At 37.2% G+C, this 22870-nt stretch overlaps 1 protein-coding gene across 2 annotated transcripts in view; it reads right to left on the bottom strand.

Annotated features, from left to right (window-relative positions):
• Window positions 1–22870, bottom strand: part of Ubr3 (Ubr3 ubiquitin ligase) — a 452715-nt gene that overhangs the window by 265548 nt on the left and 164297 nt on the right. For both annotated transcript variants that reach the window (XM_090383419.1, XM_090383420.1), the window contains exons 12-13: window positions 19717–19898; window positions 11304–11437 (exon numbers count right to left, since the gene is read on the bottom strand). In XM_090383419.1, the coding sequence (XP_090239545.1) occupies window positions 11304–11437; window positions 19717–19898 (316 nt within the window). The remainder of the gene's footprint in view (window positions 1–11303; window positions 11438–19716; window positions 19899–22870) is intronic.

Here is a 22870-nt window from a genome sequence, read left to right as displayed (position 1 = left end):
CTCCCACTTAACCATCCTTTTATCCATTGTAGCAACTTACCCTTAATACCATTCTGCTCTAATTTGTACAATAGATGCGCTTCCATGCACAACAGTGTCAAAAGCTTTCCTGAAATCCAAATATATGATATCAAAATTATTTTTTGCATCCAGTTCCTTTGTAACCACATCATAATATCCTATCAAATTTGTCAGACAAGACTTTCCCTTAACAAACCCATGCTGTGTCTGAATTATTTCTGCCGTCTTGGCTAGATGATCCTGCAATGCATCTTTAACCAGTGACCCCATTATTTTACCCGTAACAGATGTTAAACTAACTGGTCTGTAATTACTCGTGTCACCCTTCGATCCCCCTTTGTGAATTGGGGATACATTTGCACATCTCCAGTCCATAGGAACCTCCCCTGAGTCCAAGGATGCTCTCATAATTATGGCTAAGGGTTTGCTTAGTTGCTTTGCTGCCTCCTTTAATATAACTGGATAGATCCCATCCACCCCAGGTGCTTTTCTTATGTTTAACTTCAACAATTTCTCCTCCACTTTGCTCTCAGTTATTACAAAATCATTAAGTATCCTGCTACAATTTGATAACCTTCTGTCATTTTCAAACCTTAATAATTCCTCATGTGTGAATGTAGATGCAAAATACTCATTCAGTTTGTTTGCTATCTGAGCAGGATCATATATTTAGATCTTAGAAAGGCCTTTGATACTGTTGCAAATGGAAGACTAGTGCAGAAATTGAAGCAGTGTGGCATTGGAGGCAAATTGCTGCTATGGATAAAGGGATGGTTGAGTGGGAGAAGACAGAGTGGTAATCAATGGACACTGCTCTTCATGGACTAATGTTATTAGTGGAGTCCCTCAGGGTTCAGTGTTGGGTCCATTGTTGTTTTCTCTATTTATAAATGATATTGATGATGGTATATCAGGCTTAATGCCCAAGTTTGCAGACGATACGAAGGTTGGCAGGGTTGTTAATGACACTAATGACAGTAAGCTGCTGCAACAGGATCTAGAAAAGTTGAGCAGATGGGCTGCGAGGTGGCAAATGAAGTTTAACATTGACAAATGTAAAGTACTACATATGGGAAGCAGTGAGTAAAGTATCAACTCTGTGGTACCACACTGACAGTGGTAGAGAATGAAAAGGACCTGGGGGTTATTGTGCAGGCAGATATGAAGTTTTCTGAGCAGTGCAGATGGTCTGCAAGAGTAGCTTATGGTGTCTTGTCAATGATATACAGAGATTTTTCAAGCAGGTATAAGGAGGTGATTATCCCCTTGTATAAGGCAATAATCAGGCCACACCTTGTATACAGGTCTGGAGGCCTCATTTTAAGAAGGATGTAAAGCTGTTTGAACGAATACAGAGAAGGGCAACAAGATTAGTGAAGAGAACAAAGGGTTGCTCTTATGAAGAAAGGCTTAAGTTTTGCAAATTACAGTGTCTGGAGACTAGGCGCCTGTGAGGTGATCTGATTGAGGTGTATAAAGCCTTGAATGGTTTGAGCATGCTCAATGATGATGGGATTCTTCCTCTTGATCAGAATAATCACCTAAGAGGGCATAAATTCAAATTGAGGAAAGACAGTTGTAGGATAGATGTGTGGAAGTTTGCCTTTAGCCAGTAGGTGGTTGATTGCTGGAACAAACTTTCATCTGTCGTTGTAGAAGTTGATAGCTTAAATAGATTCAAGGCAGAGCTTTACAAATGTTTGGAGCGAGGGGATGGGTGAAATAAGAGGGGTTTTTTTTTGGCTGATGCTGTATAAGCTTGTTTCTTGCATCATGTGCCCTTGCTGATGCTAATACTAATTATTCCCTCCCCTTCTCTCACACAAAGCAGATGATACATATAATGGGACACAAATTTAAATTGAAAAGGATGATTGCAGGACAAATGCATGAAAATCTGATTTCTGTTCCCAGAGTAAACGACTGTTGGAATAGTCAAGTTACTCTTGGAAGTTTTTTTTTTAGACTGGTGCTGTATAAGCTTGCTTCCTTGCATCACTGGCCACTACTAATACTGAACTAAAAGAAAAAATTACACAGAATAATCTTAAATATAAAATGAAGGGGGAAAAAAGTTTATTTTTGTATTATTACAACTCAAGGATATAACAGTACAAAAATAAACTAGCCAGAACACTATGACAAAATTTCCAGAGCCCTAAACACAAGTACCAATCTTCCAGTAAATCTTTCTACCAGATCTGTTCCTGAAAGAGATCAGTGACCTAGAAACTGAACAATTCTTCCTTAAATTAACGAAATTCTCTAACTCAGCCACCATTGCATTATCCCACGATGTCTTCATCCTCAATCTCCTTATTCTATCTTTTTGCATTACTGTTTCTGTCTTTGATTGTGCAAAAACAGGCTTAACAATGCCAGTAATTTGGTTGTCTCAAAATAACTGTTGGATAACATGTTTAATTTCACATGTTTTTAAATGGAATTTTCAATGTTCCTACTTAGTATTTGCATATTACACAAAATTAAAATAAATTATGTTCCTATTTAATATTTACACCTAATTCATATTAATTTTGTCCAAAATTAAACCTCTATTCTTGGGCCAATCATGGCCCAAGAATAGTATAATATAGTATAAGAAGTATAATATAGTATACTATATAGTGTATAGTATAAGAATAGTATAAAAGATATTGATGATGGTATATCAAGCTTAATGTCCAAGTTTGCAGATGATACAAAGGTTGGCAGGGTTGTCAAGGACACTACTGACACTATGCTGCTGCAACAGGATCTGGAAAGGTTGAGCAGATGGGCTGAGAGGTGGCAAATGAAGTTTAACATTGACAAATGTAAAGTACTACACATGGGAAACAGCAACCCCAGAGCAACGTATCAACTCTGTGGTACTACACTGACAGTGGTAGAGAATGAAAGGGACTTGGGGGTGGTTGTGCAGGCAGATATGAAGTTCTCTGAGCAGTGCAGATGGGCTGCAAGAGTAGCTCATGGAGTATTGTCAATGATATACAGGAATTTTTCCAGCAGGGATAAGGAGGTGATTATTCCATTGTATAAGGCAATGGTCAGGCCACACCTAGAGTACTGTATACAGGTCTGGAGGCCTCATTTCAAGAAGGATGTAGAGCTGCTGGAACGAGTACAGAGAAGGGCAACAAGATTAGTGAATGGAACAAAGGGGTGCTCTTACGAAGAAAGGCTTAAGTTTTGCAAATTACAGTGTCTGGAGACTAGGCACCAGCGAGGTGATCTGATAGAGGTGTATAAAGCCTTGAATGGTTTAAGCATGCTCAATGCTGATGGGATTCTTCCTCTAGCTCAGAAAAATCACCTGAGAGGGCATAAATTCAAATTGAGGAAAGACAGATGTAGGATAGACGTGCGGAAATTTGCCTGTAGCCAGCGGGTGGTTGGTTGGTGGAACAGACTTCCATCCCTTGTGGTGGAGGTTGATAGCCTAAATAAGTTTAAGGCTCAGCTGGACAGGTATTTTGAACGAACAGAGGGGTGAAGTGGAAGTGGGTTTTTTTTTTGGCTGATGCTGCATAAGCTTGCTTTCTTGCATCAAATGCCTCTGCTAATGCTAATGGGGCAACACAGATGATCCAGAAACACCAATGACACTCGTGGCAGAGAAGAAAAATGTATGGGATGCATATAAATTATCAGGCAAAACAGAAGCCTATGGTAGGTATAAGCTAGTCTGTAATCAAGTCACAAAGGAGCTTAGGCAAGCAAAGGATGATTACGAGAAATTTCTGGTAAAGGAAAATGGCAAAGACTTCTTTATTTATGTAAACTCTAGAAGGAAAGGGATAAATCAGATTGGTCACTTGATATCGATTGTCTGACTGTTAATGATCCTTCTCAGATAGCTGACAAACTGAATGAGTATTTTGCATCTACATTCACACGTGAGTTATTCTGTAAGGAAGTGGAGGCCAGCATCTTATCAAACTGTAACTGGGGGTGGGGGGGGTCTAAATGATTATTTTGTAATAACTGAGAAGAAAGTGAAAGAGAAATTGTTCAAGTTAACCATAAGACAGGCATTGGGGTGGATGGGATCTATACAATTATAAAAAGGGAGACAGCTAAGGAGGTAAGAAAACCCTTAGCCATAATTATGAGAACATGTTTGGATTCAGGGGAAGTCTCCACGGATTGGAGATGTGCAAATGTATCCCCATATCACAAATGGGGGATCAAAGGGCAACACAAGTAATTACAGACCTGTTAACTTAACTTTTGTTCAATGGAAAATAATGGAGTAACTGGTTAAAGAAGTAATGAAGGATCGTCTACACAGGACTGCAGTTAAATTCCAGACACAGCATGAGTTTGTTAAGGTGAAATCTTGTCTGACAATTCTGATTGAATACTATGATGCAGTCACAAAGAAACTGGATGCAATATGATATCAGAAATAATTTTGATATCATATACTTGAATTGCAGGAAATCTTTTGATACTGTTCCACATAAAAGACAACTGTGGGTCACAAAGAAACTGGATGCAATATGATATCAGAAATAATTTTGATATCATATACTTGAATTGCAGGAAATCTTTTGATACTGTTCCACATAAAAGACAACTGTGGTATTAATGGAAAATTACTGCCATAGATAAAGGATGGTTGAGTAGGAGAAGATAAAAGTGGTTATCAACGGACACTGCTCTTTGTAGACTAATGTTATTAATGCAATCCCCCAGAGTTCAAGTGCTGGGCCTATTATTGTTTTCTATATTTATTAATGATATTGATGAAGTTATATCAGGCTTAATGTCTAAGACTGCAGATGATACAAAGGTTGGTTGGGTAATTAATAACAGTAATCAGGGTATGTTATTGCAACAAGATCTAGATAAATTAGGCATATTAGTATTAGTAATGGCCGCATGGTGCAAGAAAGCCTATGGCTCATGCTGCAATAGCCAAAAAAAAAAAAAAAAAAAAATCCGAACAAAACAAAGATAAAAACAAAAAAAAATAATAATAAATAATAATAATTAATAAAAAAAAAGGAAATTAAACCTATCATCCTATGCACTTCCCTTACCCGAAAGTACTATCCAGATGACCTTTGAATTTCCCCAAACTGTCGGCTTCTACCACCCATGAAGGCAACTTATTCCAGTAATTTATAACTCGCTGGCTAAAATAAAACTTCCTGCAGTCACTTCATTGTTTATCAAGGCACTTCATTGTTTATCATATTTATCAATGATATTTATGAAGGTATATCAGGCTTAATGTCCCAGTTTGCAGACAATATGAAGGTTGGCAAGGTTGTTAATAACAGTATACTACTGCAACAGGATCTAGAAAAGTTGGGCAGGTGGGCTGAGAGGTGGCAACTATAGTTTAACATTGACAAATGCAAAGTACTACATATGGGTAGCAGTAATCCTAGAGTGATGTATCAACTGTGCAGTACAACCCAGGGTACTGGAGAATGAAAATGACCTGGGGGTAATTGTGCAGTCAGACATGAAGTTTTCTGAACAGTGCAGACAGGTTGCTAGAGCAGCTCATGGGATCTTGTCAATGATATACAGGAATTTTGCTAGCAGGGATAAGGACATGATTATTCCTTTGTATAAGGTAATGGTCAGGCCACACCTTGAGTGGTGCATACAGGTCTGGAGGCCTCATTTTAATAAGGATGCAGAGCTGCATGAACGAGTACTGAGAAGGGCAAAGAGATTTGTGAGAGGAACAAAGGGTTGCTCTTACTAAAAAAAGCTAAGTTCCGCAAATTGTAGCATCTGGAGACTAGGCACATCCAAGGTGATCTGATTGAGGTGTATAAGACCTTGAATGGGTTGAGCAAACTCAATGCTGATGGAATTCAAATTGAGGAAAGATAGATGTAGAATAGATGTGTGCCGACCGGGCTAGCCAGGTAGGTAAAGTGCCTGCCTGGCAACCCAAAGGTCGCGGGTTCGGTTCCCGCCTTGGGCTTGGATCACAGTAAAATGCAAAAAAACTTTGGGAGGTGCATTATGGCCATAGAAGCTGATGCGCCAACAACTAACAAGGAAAAAAAAGATGTGCGGAAATTTGCCTTTAGCCAGCAGGTGTTTGATTGCTGGAACAAAATTCCATCTATTGTTGTGGAATTTGATAGTCTAAATAAATTCAAGGAAGAACTGGACAAACTTTTGGAGTGAATGGATATGTGAAATCGGTAGGGTTTTTTTTGGCTGAAGCTGTATATAGCTTGCTTTCTTGCATCATATGCCTCTACTAATGCTACTGCTAACACAGTCTACAACAATTATAGTAGTTTAGCAATTTACTGTAATTTTATGTGAGGTAAGTTGGTTGGTTGAAATCAGGGTTTCTTGGTACAAGGGCTTCTAAAGCCAAGATGTGCCAATCCAAAATATGTCCATGAAGCAGGACTCTACTTTTAAAGCTATCTTTCCTTAAAGTTGTTTACACAATTGTATTCAATTTAGATATCTAAAAAATTCATCTAGATCTCCATTGTTCCCAATTATATGTGTTAGAGTCGGTGACTGCTGTAAGATGGATGAAAACTGAAAAGCTTCTCTTTGGATGCTGTTATAGTGACTGAAGTCAACAAGAATGTGCTGTATCACAAGTTGCTTACAACAGTATTGACAGTGGGGTGGATTATCTCCTTTTAATAGAAACAGAAAGTATGACCAATGCGTACCCTGGATAATAAAACTACTTCATGTCAATTTCGTCTTAAGTTGGAAAGTCAAAGTTGTGGTCTTTCCTTTATTTGGAATAGTTTATTAGTTTGTGTTTGCTAGATCTGAACCAATTTTTCTCTCAAATTTCTTTCTATTATCGATTTAGTCTTTATATGATACTAGAAACTCTCTGCAGTTGAGTTCATTGGTTTTTCGCCACTTCATCTGCTAGCTTATTCTCTGGAATGCCATCATGTCCCGGGATCCAACAAAAAGGGATGAACTCTTTTGTTGTACTTAACTGTGTCTGCTGGGATCATTTTGCTTCATGATGTAACGTGAAGACAACGTACAATTTTGCAAGGTAGATACTGCATTTAAAAAATTGGTATATATTAAGGTCTGTGGCAGTGATAACTTGTTAACATATTTCAATGCTAACTGAACTGCATATAACTCTGCATTATAAATACTGCATTCTACTGGATGGAAGGTAGTGACATATGATGAATGAGATATTGCTGCTGCCCTTGCAATAGTTTGGGTTTTTGATCTAGTGGTATATATCTGGACTTTCTGAGAGTTGTTCAGGGAATGGACTGCATGCACTGCCGGATGCTGAAAATGTCTAGCGAGTTTTTGCCCCACTACTGAAAGTAGTCATTACATGTGGGTGTTCCTGTGTTCCAAGATGGATCCTGTTCATCTCTTTCTTGGTATACATTGTGAAGGCATATGTCACAGGTTTCCATTATTTCTTGTAGCTGGATTCAAGCTGGCTTGTTTTCATTGGGTTTCCTGTTGTAGTAACAAAACCGTTTGAAGAGATATTTTTGAAATGGATGAGAAGAGAGACTGGAGATTTTTGCTGCATGGTTCAGTTTTTGCCTCTTAAGGAGCGGGGATTCATTAGCTTCTATGTACAGGCTTTGAACTGGTGAAGTTCTGAAAGCTCCCAAGGCAATTTTCACAGGTCTGTGTTGTATGGCATTCAGCTTTATAAGAATGCTTTCTCAGCAGAGTTATAAACTGGTGAACCATAATGTATGCAGAATCTGATTATGGCATGATATAAATGTAATAGGGTATAGTGATCGGCACTCCATGCCATTGCAGAGAGACTTCTAAGAATGTTTAATGTTTTCATACAACTGGTTTGTAAATATGTACTATCTGTCAAAAACATAAGTTTGATGCACATATTACAGGATTAACCCCAAGAATTAATTAATCATAAGAAGTGGATAGTACTAGTAACTAGAACAACTTTGGCATTCAATCCAAGCTCGGGTTTGGAATGTATGCCGCATTTTTTTTTTTTTTTTTTTTGCACGCCTCTGTAGCCAGGTGGGAAGGAGCAGCAGTGCATAGAACACGCTTCTTGATTAGACCGGGGTTCAAGCCCGTCACCACCAAATATGGAGGATGCGGAAAGGTCAGGGAATGACCACTGCATATCCCCGGAGCAATATGGCCTTAGTTGCTAATGCTCCTAAAAACTAAATAACAAACAAACAAACAGCTGTGTTTTTTGAAAAAGTATATTACCATCAATTTCTGTTCTGATAGATGGTAACCATTACATTTCATTTAAATTCTATTCTGTTAATTGCAGTCTGAAGTTGTCTTTCAATGGGTGCTATGTTCTTTGAATGGCAAGAGATAGCCAGATCACCTGCATACAGATCTACAGTATTTGGTATACCTGACTCATATTAATGTGAAGTGAAAACAGTGCATTATTGCTTTTGCAACTGCTTTTACTATTTGTTTGGTAATATGCTCTATCTATTGATACTATCTGGATGATGTGATCATTCAGGTGATACTAGCAGAGAAAGTTTTCCCAATATGCTTTGAACTCCCATCTATTCCTTTGTTCTGTATATTTATACTGCCATCTGCAATTTACAAATGACTGGAAAATTATCACTGCCTGTGGATCATTTAGCACGGTCTCCTCTATGCATGGAGACAAAACAGGGGAGCACACAGATAGGGCAGCTGTTGAAGATCACAGCTGCCCTATCTATGCCCTATTCAAGGATGTTAGAATCTAAGCTCTTCAAATTCTTTTTCATTCTCTTGGGAATGGAGTGGTCATGATCAGTCTCATGAGTATAAGCATGCTGAGAACTCAATGGCTCTAGTGGAGGAAATGTGTTAACATCCATGTTTGCTCCTTTTAGCCTTCAGATTAGCTTTTCTGTCAAGAGCAGGCAAGAGCAGTGCCTGGTGTAACCAAGTGGAAATTAGCAAAAAAGAGGTAGCTTTCCTTTCCTGCTTTTTTTCAAGTGCTATTTGAAAGAAAAGCTAGTATTAAATAAGATGTTTTACTAAATGTAGAAAAGTAAAAGAACTGGCAGTTTCTTTTGAAAAATCACACTTGAAACAGAGAAATTGGTCAGTAACAAATTGCTTGTCACCCATGGCCTATATGTGAGGTAATGCACACTTGAGAACTACAAAAAATAACCTAATGTCCAGTAGATGAACATCATGTAATTGTTCATAAAGAATTAAAATGAAGTACAAATAATACTAATTAACCCACATGAACTGTTATCAAGTGAATTTCATTGTACAAAGGGTACTAGGAAAGTTTTGCAATACAGCTTTGTTTATTTAATTTTTTCAAAGTAATTTCCTCTACATTCAATACACCTCTCCATCCTCCGAAACCAATCTTTAAACCAGTTCTGCCAAGTTTCACTAGGGAGTAAAGCACACTCGTTGTCCCAAGCCCGTAGAAGGTCCTCATCACTGGAAAACCGCCTCCCTTTTAGCTTCATTTTCACATGCGGGAACAGTGCAAAGTCGCAGGGAGCAAGGGCTGGACTGTAGGGAGGGTGCTCGAGAAGTTTCACTCCTGTCGTGGTCAAATATTCGGTGCAGGCTTTGGCGCTGTGAGCTGCAGCATTATCGTGATGGAGGTACCAGGTGTCCATTCTTGACTTTGGCCGCAGGTTCTTCATAGATCCAATGACTTTAGGCAGGCATTGTTCAGTATACCACTTAGCTGTGACTGTCTTCTGCGTGTCCAAAACGACACGTTCCACAATTCCACTCGATTTGAAAAATACAGCTATCATTTTCTTCTTTACAGATCAGGATTTTCTGACAATTACGGGTGTGTCATCATCATCAAAGACCCAAACTTTGTTTTGAGCCTTGGTCGGCAAATCGTAATAGTACAGCCAAGTCTCGTCACCTGTCACGATGTTGTTCACATACCGAGATTGTCCCTTATCAAACTTTTTTAACATCTCCCGGCACCAAGTCACACGTCGTGTCATCTGCTCTTCAGTCAGTTGATGCGGCACCCAGAGAGAACAAAGTTTCTTCACGTGCAAATGATCTTGCAGAATCGAACAAATTGCTGGTGCATTTAGGCCCAAAGTATCCTCTATCTGTTGGTAAGTCACTCGCCTGTTTTCGTCAAGCATTTTCCTCACAGCAGTAACGTTTTCCTCCGTAACTGACGTTCGTGGCCTTCCCGGCCTCTCAGAATCCTCCAGAGTGAAATTTCCCCTTTGGAATTCTCTATACCACCTGAATATCGTTGTACGATGTGGACAATCATCATCTAGTGCAAGAGTCATTTCTTCTAAGCACTGGTCTATGGTTAAACCACGCACGAAATTATACCGCAAAACTGTCCTTATCTCATTTCGTGACCACGATGCCATTGCAAGCACTTTACACTCTCACTACTAATGAATAACTGAGCCCATCGACTTGGCGCGGCGGCTACTATGCACGTATGAACATGTCTCAACATGCAGCAACAAGCAGCTTCCTGTGATTCATTGTTGCATCATATTGCAAAACTTTCCTAGTACCCTTTGTATATAAAGTATTGCTGTTCATAATAAGTAAGCTATACTCCCACACAAATATAACTATTTAACAACAATGAACATTTCTGGATTCCATGTTGAATCCTGTCATTAAGGTTAATCAAGAAAAAGTTTTCTCTTCTATACAGCTTATTCCAGTTTTCATTTTTTCTTGATTAGAATTCAGTATAGATCCTAATCAAGAAAAAGTAGTGTGGGGGTTTAGCTCTTATGGTAAACTGTTAGCACTTTGCATACAATAAAATTCACAGTTTAACTAGTGTTAATCTTACTTCACTTTAATTTGTCTTTTAAACTAAACTTTTTTCACTTGGAAATTTATTGTCTTTTACTCAATATATTACAGGCAAAATTGTTTTCCATGTCTAAAGCTCCAGTAAAGTCTAGAAGAGGCAACCTTGAAAAGATATATTCACATATGAAAAGAGCAGCAGAACTATATTGAAAAGGACTATTTCTAGGCTTAAAACCTTATTTCTTTTTTACACCAACGTCAATATAAATCTATCATCATACATCAGTATAAGGCTTTCTTCAAGATATAATAAGATTTAATTTTTACTATAATTGGCACAAACATTAAAATTGAATTGCACCACACATACACATTGTCATAAATCAGCAAAAAAAGAAATCTTTAAGGTGTTCATCATTTTAATAAGACTGAGCTTTCATAGCTCAATATTTTATAATTTTATCACTGTAATTATTTTGCTTTTGTTGCACTTAAAATTATAAATCAAAAATTATACTTTAAGCACCAACCTATATTTGTATGAACTGCCATTAGCATTGTGATGAAGGTAAGAGCTCCCTCTAACATGGGCATTACTTGATCACTTTCCAGAAATGAACTAGTATGTGATGGATCAAAAGACAGCCACTCCCACAAATGGAATCTAAGAACAATTTAATATAAACTAAATGGGTTATTTTATACAAGATTCTGCTTAATTCTTATTTTTATTTAAATTTTTCATTGAAATTCTTCCAAATTCTCATATCTAACATCCTTCATTATTCTCAACTTTCTTTGCCTTACCTCCTAATAACCCCTGTTTTCTCTTACCTTTATATTCTATATTCTATACAAAAAAAAAAAAAAAAAAAAAAACCAGCTAAGGTCAAATTAACCATAGGAGTTTACTAACTACTACAGAATAGCAAACACTGCCTTGCCATTAATATTTGGATACCTCTCCATTGACAGCTGGTTATGTCCCACCCAAGGACCACATCAGGTAAAAAGGTAAACTGCAGCCATTATCAATCCACTGCAGGATGGTAGCCTCCTCAACAATTCATGCTGAGGGAAATGGACCATAATCTGCCACGCTGGTTGGCAGAGCGACCGTATTTAGCAGTCAGGGGTTTGAACCCCGGTCTTCTCAAAGAGCGTAGGCTACTGCACTTCTGCTCCTGACTACTCGGCTACGGAGGCCTATCAGACACGACTATAAATATGCTCATAGGCCTTCAAGGAGCTAGCTGTATGATTGTGAATGCAAGATATTGTGATTGACAAAGCTAATAGTCTTCCAGCATGGAATAATAATAGTATCACATGAGAAATCAATCTGTAAGTGACATTTCAGTAGTGCTCAAGACCACCAAGTCAACTGGTGGCATGATCTGCAAATGGAAGTGGACTGATGCTGAAACCATCACAAAATTACCAGAAAACATCAAAAGTTAACAGAATCCAACAGAAGAACCCTGCAAAGAGCTGTCCGCTCACAACACAGGTCAATATTGTCACAACACACACACTCGCCAGCAACAGTACAGTGCACAGGATGCTGCATGATATGGGTTACTACAGTTGTATAAGTAACCCTAATGCTAGATGCAGTAGTAGTAATAATGGGGGCATGTAATAGTAACAGAGGCATGTAATGCAAGAAAGCAAGTGTATGAGCTTATGTAGCATCAGCCAAAAAAAAATTCACACAACCATTTCCTCTAAAAGTTTGTTCAGTTCCTCCTTGAATTTATTTAAGCTATCAACTTCCACAATGACAGATGGAAGTTTTTTCCAGCAATTAATCACCTGCCGGCTAAAGGTAAATTTCCGCATATCTATTCTACAACTGTCTTTCCTCAATTGGAATTCATGTCCTATTAGGTTCGTAATCTGAGCAAGTGGAAGAATCATATCAGAATTTGGTATGCTCAACCCATTCAAGGCTTCATACACCTCAATCAGATCACCTCACAGGTGCCTAGTCTCCAGCCACTGCAATTTGCAGAACTTAAGCCTCTCTTGGTAAGAAGATCCGTTCATTCCCCTTACCAATCTTGTGGCCCTTCTCTGTACGTGCTCAAGCAAATCTACATCCTTCCTAAAATGAGGCCTCCAGACCTGTACACAGTACTCAAGGCGTGGTTTGACCATTGCCTTATACAAAGGGATAATCAACTCATTCCCCTTACCAATCTTGTGGCCCTTCTCTGTACGTGCTCAAGCAAATCTACATCCTTCCTAAAATGAGGCCTCCAGACCTGTACACAGTACTCAAGGCGTGGTTTGACCATTGCCTTATACAAAGGGATAATCAACTCCTTTCCCTGTTAGCAAAATTCCTGTATATCACTGACAAAACCCCATGACCTGCTCTTGCAGCCTGTCTGCATTGCTGAGAAAACTTGATATCTGACTGCACAATTACTCCCAGGTCTTTTTCATTTTATGCCACTAAGTGTAGTACCACACATTTGATATGTTCCTCTGGGGTTACTTCTACCCATATGCAGTACTTTGCATTTGTCAATGTTAAACTTCAATGCCTCTTCTCAGCCCATCTGTCCAAATTTTCTAGATCCTGATGCAGTAGCACACTGCCATTACTGTCATTAACAACCCTGCCAACCTTTGTATCATCTGCAAACTTCGACATTAAGCCTGATATACCTTCATCAGTATCATTGATAAATATACAAAACAAGAGTGGGCTCAACACCAAACCCTGTTTTTTTTTTTTTTGGTAGTTGTTGGTGCATCGGCTTCTGTGGCCATAATGCACCTCCCAAGGTTTTTGCAGTACTTTGATCCAAGCACGAGGCGGGATTCGAACCCATGACCTTTGGGTTGCCAGGCAGGCATTTTACCCACCCGGCTAGCCCAGTCGGCACCAAACCCTGTGGGACTCCACTAATAACATTAGTCCACAAAGAGCAGCATCCATCAATTACCACCATCTGTCTTCTCTCACTCAACCACCCTTTTATCCATTGTAGCAACTTACCCTTAATACCATTTTGCTACAATTTATACAGTAGTCTTCCATGCGCAACAGTGTCAAAAGCTGTCCTGAAATCGAAGTACAGGAACTCCCCAACTTACTTAAGGGTTGCATTCCATGGAATGCTATGCAAGTCAGAATTTCCTCCATGCTTGTGCAGCACTCACAACTATGCTCACTGAATTGATTGAATCAAAAACAAAATGTTCAACGAACATGTAAATACATTTATTTATTATATTTATTCAATTTTTTTTTTTATCTCATGCGCAGGAAAAATTACAAAAGTGTGCAATTTAAAAAATTTCAAAATTATAAAATTACAAAAAAAGAGAGGAGACAGGCATAACGTTAGTAGGTTTTACCTCTAGAGCATCGTTGCCACAATCGACGTCTTCAGCTGATAAGTATGACGCTGCAGAGGTTTAGGGTTGTGGAAATTTAGAAGGGGTCAGCCGCTCAACCATACGAAAGAACATATTAATGGATGACTGGACGGTAGCTTTTTCTTTTCATCGTAGATTTCTTTGTAGCAAGCAAGCATATCATTCATCCCTCTGTTAACTTTTAAGAATCATTTGCTGTCAGGATCCATTTTCTCAAACCTCGTCATTGCCGATGCAATTTCACAAAATGCCATTGCCATCTCTCTGGTGATGAAGCATATCGGCTCCTCATTTGGTTCATCTTGAGCTTTGTCAGCATTTTCTTCTTTCACTATCGCTGTCTGCAAGTCAATAAGTTCTTCAATAGATAATTCCTTCTATTCTTCCTCTATTAACTCCTCCACGTCTTTGGCACCAACCTCCAACTGAAGTAACTCTGCAACCTTTACAAATCTGTAACCTTTTCATATGATTCGCCTTTTTCAAATCCTTCGAAGCCCCTTTTAATTGCCATGGGCATATTTTCTTCCATGAACCATTTAAACAACTTTTAGTAATTTCCGCCCAGGCATTATTAATGTTTAAGATGGCATGGTAAATATTGTAAGATTTCTAAAAGTCTCTTAAAGTAAAATTTTTCTTATCACCTACTGCAGACAATGCCTGAGCAAACAATGTGTGTAAATAGCATGCTTTTAAATTCGAAATAAACCCTGATCCATAGATTGGATGAGTGAAGTTGTGTTTGGCGGTAGAAATATGACTCTTATGTTTTAATGGAAATCATCTAGATGCATAGGATGTCCAGGAGCAGCATTATCTAATAGAAGCAAAATCTGGAAAGAAATGTCGTTATCTTTACAACATTTTTCAACCTCGGGAATGAAGCAGCATTTAAACTAATTCTCAAAGAGAGAGAGAGATATTGTTATCCATGCTCTCTGGTTCAATCGGAAATGCACGGGTAGGGTGGCTTTATTAATGCACTTAAATGCACGAGGATTTCCAGAATGGTACACAAGCAGTGGTTTTAATCTGTAATCTCCTGTTGCATTAGTCCAAGCAAGAGCATGGCCCTATCTTTTGACGCCGTGAAACCTGGCATTGTCTTTTCCTCTTTGGCAATGTATGTTCGATCTGGCATTTTTTTCCAGTACAGAGCAGTATTGTCAATGTTAAAATTATTCTGCGTTGAATAGCCACCTTCATCAATAATTTTTCCCAATATGACAAAATTTCTCTGCAGCTGCAGAATCGACACTGGTGACTTCACCGCATATTTAATGTTTTGGAAACCAGTGTGATGCTTGAGCCAATTAAACCACCCATTGCTTGCCACGAACTTGGGTTGGGGTTGGTTTGCTGTACTTATCCTTAATGTCTTTATAAATACTTGTTGCTTTTGCTTGAATGGTCTTTAGACTCAGGGGCACTCGCTTCTGAATCTGATTTTCCATCCATATTATTAACAGCAATTCCATCTTCGATATAGCACCTGAACGCTGTTTTGTGATCACTGTTGATTTCAAGTGCATTGATCCTTTGACATGTTCTTTTATACATGCATTGTCCTTTAAAATAGTATTCACTGTTGAAGTAGCGACACCTAATTCCCATGTAATAAGATAACAAACTATGTCCAGCTTTGTACTTCTTAATCATTTTCATCATCATTTTTAAATCAATTTTGTTTCATTTTCTAGCACTGCCAGCACTGGCACTTTCCGTTGGTCCCTTTCCCTTCATCATTGTAATACGTAAATAGGAATGAAGAGAAGTTTATGAAAATTTGTTTTTTTATATGATTTAAGATTTCAGTGAATGGGAACACATTTCACCATAATAACGTAACATAAAAACCCACAGAATTTCAGTTATCGGTATTATCTCAAATGCAACAAGATCAAGTTTACTACCTGTTTATAATAGACTGCGCTAACAAAAAAGTGAAATAAACCAGAAGGTGCAAATTATTTTTGTTTTTTTGGTTGTGACCTCCAGAAATGTGCTTTAGAAAAATATCACAAAGGCGTTCAAAATTGATTCTTATAACGAGAACATATGATAACGATGAAAGGATAGTGCAATTTCCATTATAAATATGACCTTTTAGAGAGAAATAGCTTAGTAATATAGTGAAATTTTCAACTTCCATTACATGGAAGCTCATGGTGTATTGTCGATGATATATAGGAATTTTTCTAGCAGGGATAGGGAGGTGATTATTCCCTTGTATAAGGCAATGGTCAGGCCACACCTTGAGTACTGTATACAGGTCTGGAGGCCTCATTTCAAGAAAGATGTTGAGTTGCTGGAACGAGTACAGAGAAGGGCAACAAGATTAGTGAATGGAACAAAGTGGTGCTCTTACGAAGAAAGACTGAAGTTTTGCAAATTACAGAGTCTGGAGACTAGGCACCGGCGAGGTGATCTGATAGAGGTGTATAAGGCCTTGAATGGTTTGAGCATGCTCAATGCCGATGGGATTCTTCCTCTTGCTCAGAATAATCACCTGAGAGGGCATAAATTCAAATTGAGGAAAGACGGATGTAGCATAGATGTGAGGAAATTTGCCTTTAGCCAGCGGGTGGTTGGTTGGTGGAACAGACTTCCATCCCTTGTCGTGGAAGTTGATAGCCTAAATAAGTTTAAGGCTCAGCTGGACAGGTATTTCGAACGAACAGAGGGGTGAAGTGGAAGTGGTTATTTTTTATTTATTTATTATTTTTTTTTTTTTTTTTGGCTGATGCTGCATAAGTTTGCTTTCTTGCATCAAATGCCTCTACTAATACTAATGCTAATGATTTTCACTTTCCAGATATGATTGGAACTTGTGGATTGGTCACTCACACATTAGCAAGACTTTTGTGGATTTATTGGAGGATTGTTTTCTACAGCAACATGTTTGAGGGGCAACCAGAGGGAGTAATACACTTCATCTGATTATCAGCAGTGATTATTCATGCATTAAGAATTTGCAGATAAAGAAACCACTAGGTAATAGTGATCACAGTGTACTGATGTGGGATTTACTTAAAAATGAACTACCATCAAAGCTAAAGGGAAGGGTTTTTGTTTTCATAAAGATGACTACAGTGGTCTCAGATAATTTTTAAATTCTATACAGTGGTATCAACTGATGAAGTTACCAATGGTGAATTCTAAATGGAAAGCATTCAGACAATCTTGGAGGCTACTAGGCTTTTCATACCAACTAAGAAATACTGTTCAAGGTTCAGGCCTAAATGGATGTCAGATGAATTAATGAGGCTCGTGGCAGAGAAGAAAATGCACAGGATGCATAAAAATTATCAGGCAACGCAGAAGCCTATGGCAGATATAAGCTGGTCTGTAATCAAGTCACAAAGGAAGTTAGGCAGGCGAAGGCAGATTACGACAAATCTTTGGCAAAGGATGCAAAGAAAAACAGCAAAGAGATCTTTACTTATGAAAACTCTAGAAGGAAGGGGATGAATCAGATTGGTCCACTTAACATAGATGGTTTGACTATTGATGATCATGCTCAAGTGGCTGATAAACTGAATGAGTATTTTACATCTACATTCACATATGAGGAGTTATTCAAGGAGGGGAATGCCAGAAGTTTATCAACCTCTAACAGGGAACTAAGTGATTTTGTAAAAAGTGAAAGCAAAGTGGAGGAGAAATTGTTGAAGTTAAACATAAAAAAGGGACATGGAGCAAATGGAATCTATCCAGTTATAATGAAGGAGACAGCAAGGGAAGTAAGCAAACCCTTAGCCATAATTATGAGAGCATCCTTAGTCAAGGGAGGCCCCTATGGACTTTAGATGTGCAAATGTATCCCCAATTCACAAAGGGAGTTCAAAGGGTGACACAAATAATTATAGACCTGTTAGTTTAACTTCTGTTCTGAGGAAAATAATGGAGTCACTGGTTAAAGAGGTGATACAGGATCACCTAGACAAGACAGCAGTAAAAGCTCAGACACAGCATGGGTTTGTTAAGGGGAGGTCTTGTCTGACTGATTTGAATGGATATTATGATGTGGTCACAAAGGAACTGGATGCAAAAAATAATTTTGATATCATATACTTGGATTTCAGAAAAGCTTTTGATACTGTTGCATATGGAAGACTGCTGTACAAATTGGAGCAGTATGGCATGAAGGGTAAGTTACTGCAATGGATAAAGGGATGGTTGAGTGGGAGACTGCAGAGTGGTAATAAATGGACACTGCTCTACGTAGACTAATGTTATTAGCGGAGTCCCACGGGGTTTGGTGCTAGGCCTATTGTTGTTTTGTGTATTTATCAATGATGGTATATAAGCTTAATGTCCAAGTTTGCAGATGATACAAAGGTTGGCAGTGTTGTTAATGACAGTAAAGACAGTATGCTACTGCAACAAGATCTAGAAAAATTAGGCAGATAGGCTGAGAATTGGCAACTGAAGTTTAACACTGACAAATGCAAAGTACTCCATACGGGTAGCAGTAACCCAAGAGAAATGTGTGGTACTACACTCAGGGAGGTGGAGAATGAAAAAGTCCTGGGGGTAATTGTGCAGTCAGATATGAAGTTCTCTGAGCAGTGCAGATGGGCTGCCAGAGCAGGTCATAGAGTTTTGTCAATGATATATAGGAATTTTGCTGGCAGAGACAAGGAGGGGATTATCACTTTGTATAAGGCAATGGTCAGGCCATACCTCGAGTACTGTATACAGGTCTGGAGGCCTCAGTTTAGGAAGGATGTTGAGTTGCTAGAATGAGTACAGAGAGGGGCAACAAGATTGGTGAGAGGAACAAAGGGGTGCACTTACAAAGAAAGGCTTAAGTTCTGCTAGTTGCAGCATCTGGAGACTAGGCACCTGCAAGGTGATCTGATCGAGGTGTATAAGGCCTTGAATGGTTTGAGCAGACTCAATGCTGATGGAATACTTCCGTTTGCTCAGATTAAGAACCTGAGGGGGCATTGATTCAAACTGAGGAAAGACAGTTGTAGAATAGGATGTGCGGAAGTTTGCCTTTAGCCAGCAGGTAGTTGATTGCTGGAACAGACTTCCATCTGTTGTTGTGGAAGTTGATAGCTTAAATAAATTTAAGGCTGAACTAGACAAACATTTGGAGTGACTGGATGGGTGAATTGGTAAGGGGTTTTTTTTTTTTTTTAAGCTGATGCTATATAAGCTTGTGAACATTTTTTTTTTTTGCACTTCAAAAACACTACACTATAGACAGCTATACACTGTGCATATAGCTCTACTCTGCTATATTCTTCCTCTTCCACTTCAAATACATAGTGAGAGCAGTTCGGTAAACATTTCTTTAGCTGATCTAAGTGCAGATACTACTTACGTTTATAATAGTAAATATTATAATATCTACATTTATGTTTATAAATGTAGATACTATAAATGTTTATTAAGAACATTTTAATATACTGTTTTTTTAACTTTTACAATAAATCCTGATTCAAGAAACTTGCTAACTACTTAACTTTTATAAAGATTAATTTTAGAAACATTAAAAATTGCTGTTATTTTAGAAAACGGAAATGACTACTTTACCTTTCCATAACTGTTCTAAGAAACCAATCAGGATCTAAATGGGCTGCACACAACTGAAGCAAAAAGAGGTCAGCATCAACCATTGAGTTGCAGAAATGGCACTGTATATAGGTCATGGCTTGTCCTTTGATCTGCAGGCCATTTCGGACCCATTTACCATTTACGATTTCATAAAATGCTACCTATTCAAGAAAAGTTATTTATTACATAAATAATTTATTTGTAAAAGAATAAGAGAAGTTTACCTCAATATGATACATAGAATACTTTCGCATGATACTCTCCAGAAATTAAAACGAAACTAATTAAAAAATCGAAAATCTTACATTACAGTAAAAAATATTCGTGTTAATTAACACGCGGCCTCACTTCGTGCTTCTCGTTCAGCAGCGTCAGCATTAGCTTTTCATGCCGTTAACAAAAAACACACTTTTTCATTTAACAAGGCCAAAATACTTATCGTCCAATGTAATTATACGACACTATTAACTGCAGAAACTGTCAAAATTAAATTACATGGGAATTCATGTAATTTAATGTTTGCCAGCTATATCTAATCTCTGATTCGTGGTCTTTTACACGCCTGCACGAAGACAAATTATCCCTATTTAAGTTTGATGCTCACCCCTATTCGGTGATTTTCATTGCTGTGATCACAACATACGGTCGAAAAGTGTTGTCAGCTTCAGGAAGGAAAATTGTTTTGCAATTTTTGTCGTTAAATTCTTTTAATTAATTTTTTACTTAATTTTTAATTGTGTTAAATTGATTTTTAATTATTTTTTACTGTAATGTAAGAATTTAAATTTTTTTAATTGGTTTCGTTTTAATTTCTGGAGAGTATCATACAGAAGTGTTCTACATATCATATTGAGGTAAACTTCTCTTATTCTTTTACAAATATTGATATCAACGTAGAATGTACTGAGCATTACAGCTCTGGTTCATACTATAAATGATTTATGTATTTCAATAAATTTCTGCTCCAAATGAAATGATATACTGGTGAACACAATGAAAACTGTTAACACTGAGATAGATAAGATGAAATATAGTTTAACATAAGATGTACATCTGGTCAATTCTGGCAACTGAAGTTTTCAGTGTAAATTATTCTTTTCACAAGACAGCTGACTTCTGCCACCACTGTTTTAGTGTTCATATAAGCAATATTTGGAGGTTTCTAAGTAGTTTTGTAGCAGTGTTATCAGTATTAGAAGAGGCTTATAAACTATAATTTCCAGCAGTGGTTTTCGACCGTTTTTAGTAATGGCACCCCTAAGTAATTTATTTTATTTTGTAGCACCTCAATTTTCTACCTGTTAGATCAGATTTTCTCTGCATATATATCTAATATTAAAAAAAATATTATACGATAGTTATTACAATAATATAACTATAAACAAAATTACAATTCATAATACAAATTATATATATATATATATATATATATATATATATATATATATATAAATAATAATTTTATTCTTTATATAAAGGTACTACATAAACATCAATTATAGATCACCACAAAATTAAAAAGATACTGTACACCTTTTTAATAATGAAATAAATATATAAATAAATAAAAAATAAAAAATAAAAAAATAGTTTAAGTAACTTAAACCCAAATTACGTGGCGCCCCTGGAATGTTGTTGCGGCATCCTAATGTGCCACGGCATCCTGGTTGAAAACCACTGATTTACAGCAACACACACATATTTTAATAACTTAACTTTATAATCCAATACATAAAGCTTTTGTATTGGTCATTTGATAAGAATATAGTATCGTGTAAATAGTGTAGTGCATAGTAATGGAATTGCAGGTTTTTAATTGTGGTAAACAAGTAGCTTGTGGGTATTTCAAACGTTTGGATCAGATAGGTTGGGGTAATTAGATTAACATATAACTTTACAAATGTAAAGCTATAATGAAATGTATGTAGTAGAACTTCAATCATCTGCCAGGGCACGGTACAAGACCGTGACGGATAATTGAATAGACGGATAATAGAATATGTACATTATACCTACAATAGACTAGGTCATCTAACTTGTTTATTTTATTACATAATACATAACCTAATGAAATATAACTAAACTTTAATTATTATTTATATTTTACTGGGTCATCAAAAAGAGCATAGTACGGATATCTATATACATACCTATTTTTAATATTTTGACTTACATCAAAAAAAAATTTTTATGACGTCTAGTAACGTCATAAAAAAATTTAAAAGAAAACAATATTACATACATACAACTTTGTTCTAATGTCATTAAAGAAATTTAAATGAAAACAATATTAGATAATTAAATTTCTTTGCTAAAAAAGTCAATTTTTTTTGTTTCAGTAACCCTCGAGCCTTTTGGGAGGCAATGTTACCAATTTTACGCAAAAGTAACACTTGTGTAGCATCTGCTTCTTCTTGTACCTCAAACCACTCAATGCACTTTTACAACATAGTTTGTTTCACAGTGGCTAATTATGTTTGTTGTTCCATCAGCAGCAGCTTTTTCTTCCGTTTCAGAATCATCCAAAATTGCCATCACTCTTTGCGCAATTTCATCATTGTCTAAAATTCCAATTCCGACATCCATTTTGTCTATATCCAGCCAATCATTTACTTCCTCCATCGAAATATATTCAAAACCAGAAACATTCATATATAGCTGCAAAGTTTCAGTTTCTTTTGGAATGATTTCTGTATCAGTTGAATATATTTCTGGCCACAACTTATTCCAGCTTCTTTGTATTGTTTGAACTGGAACATCATTCCAGGCATCAGCAACATTGAAAATTGCATCTTTTATAGTGTAGCTTTTCCAAAACTCTATCTAATCTAATTTATTTTCTGCCGAAACAAGTTTTTGAATGAATATTTTGAAATAACAATGTTTCATACTCTCAATCATGCCTTGGTCCATCAGTTGAATGAGAGATGTTGTGTTTGCTGGCAGAAAGTGGCATGATATTTTGCCATCATTACTTTTTAAATCACATACGTGTATAGAATGAGTAGGTGCATTGTCCATCAATAGCATTGCATATTGTGGTAAACCTTTTTATGTCAAATGTGATCTTACACATGGTACAAATATTTTATGAAACCAATCACGAAATATATCTTGGCTCATCCACACGTTG

Source organism: Mastigoproctus giganteus, chromosome 10 (assembly GCF_048544385.1).
Source record: "Mastigoproctus giganteus isolate SK-2022 chromosome 10, ASM4854438v1, whole genome shotgun sequence".
NCBI lineage: Eukaryota > Metazoa > Arthropoda > Arachnida > Uropygi > Thelyphonidae > Mastigoproctus > Mastigoproctus giganteus.
The sequence above is the reverse complement of the archived record's forward strand: the minus strand, read 5'-3'. Positions and strand labels throughout refer to the sequence as shown.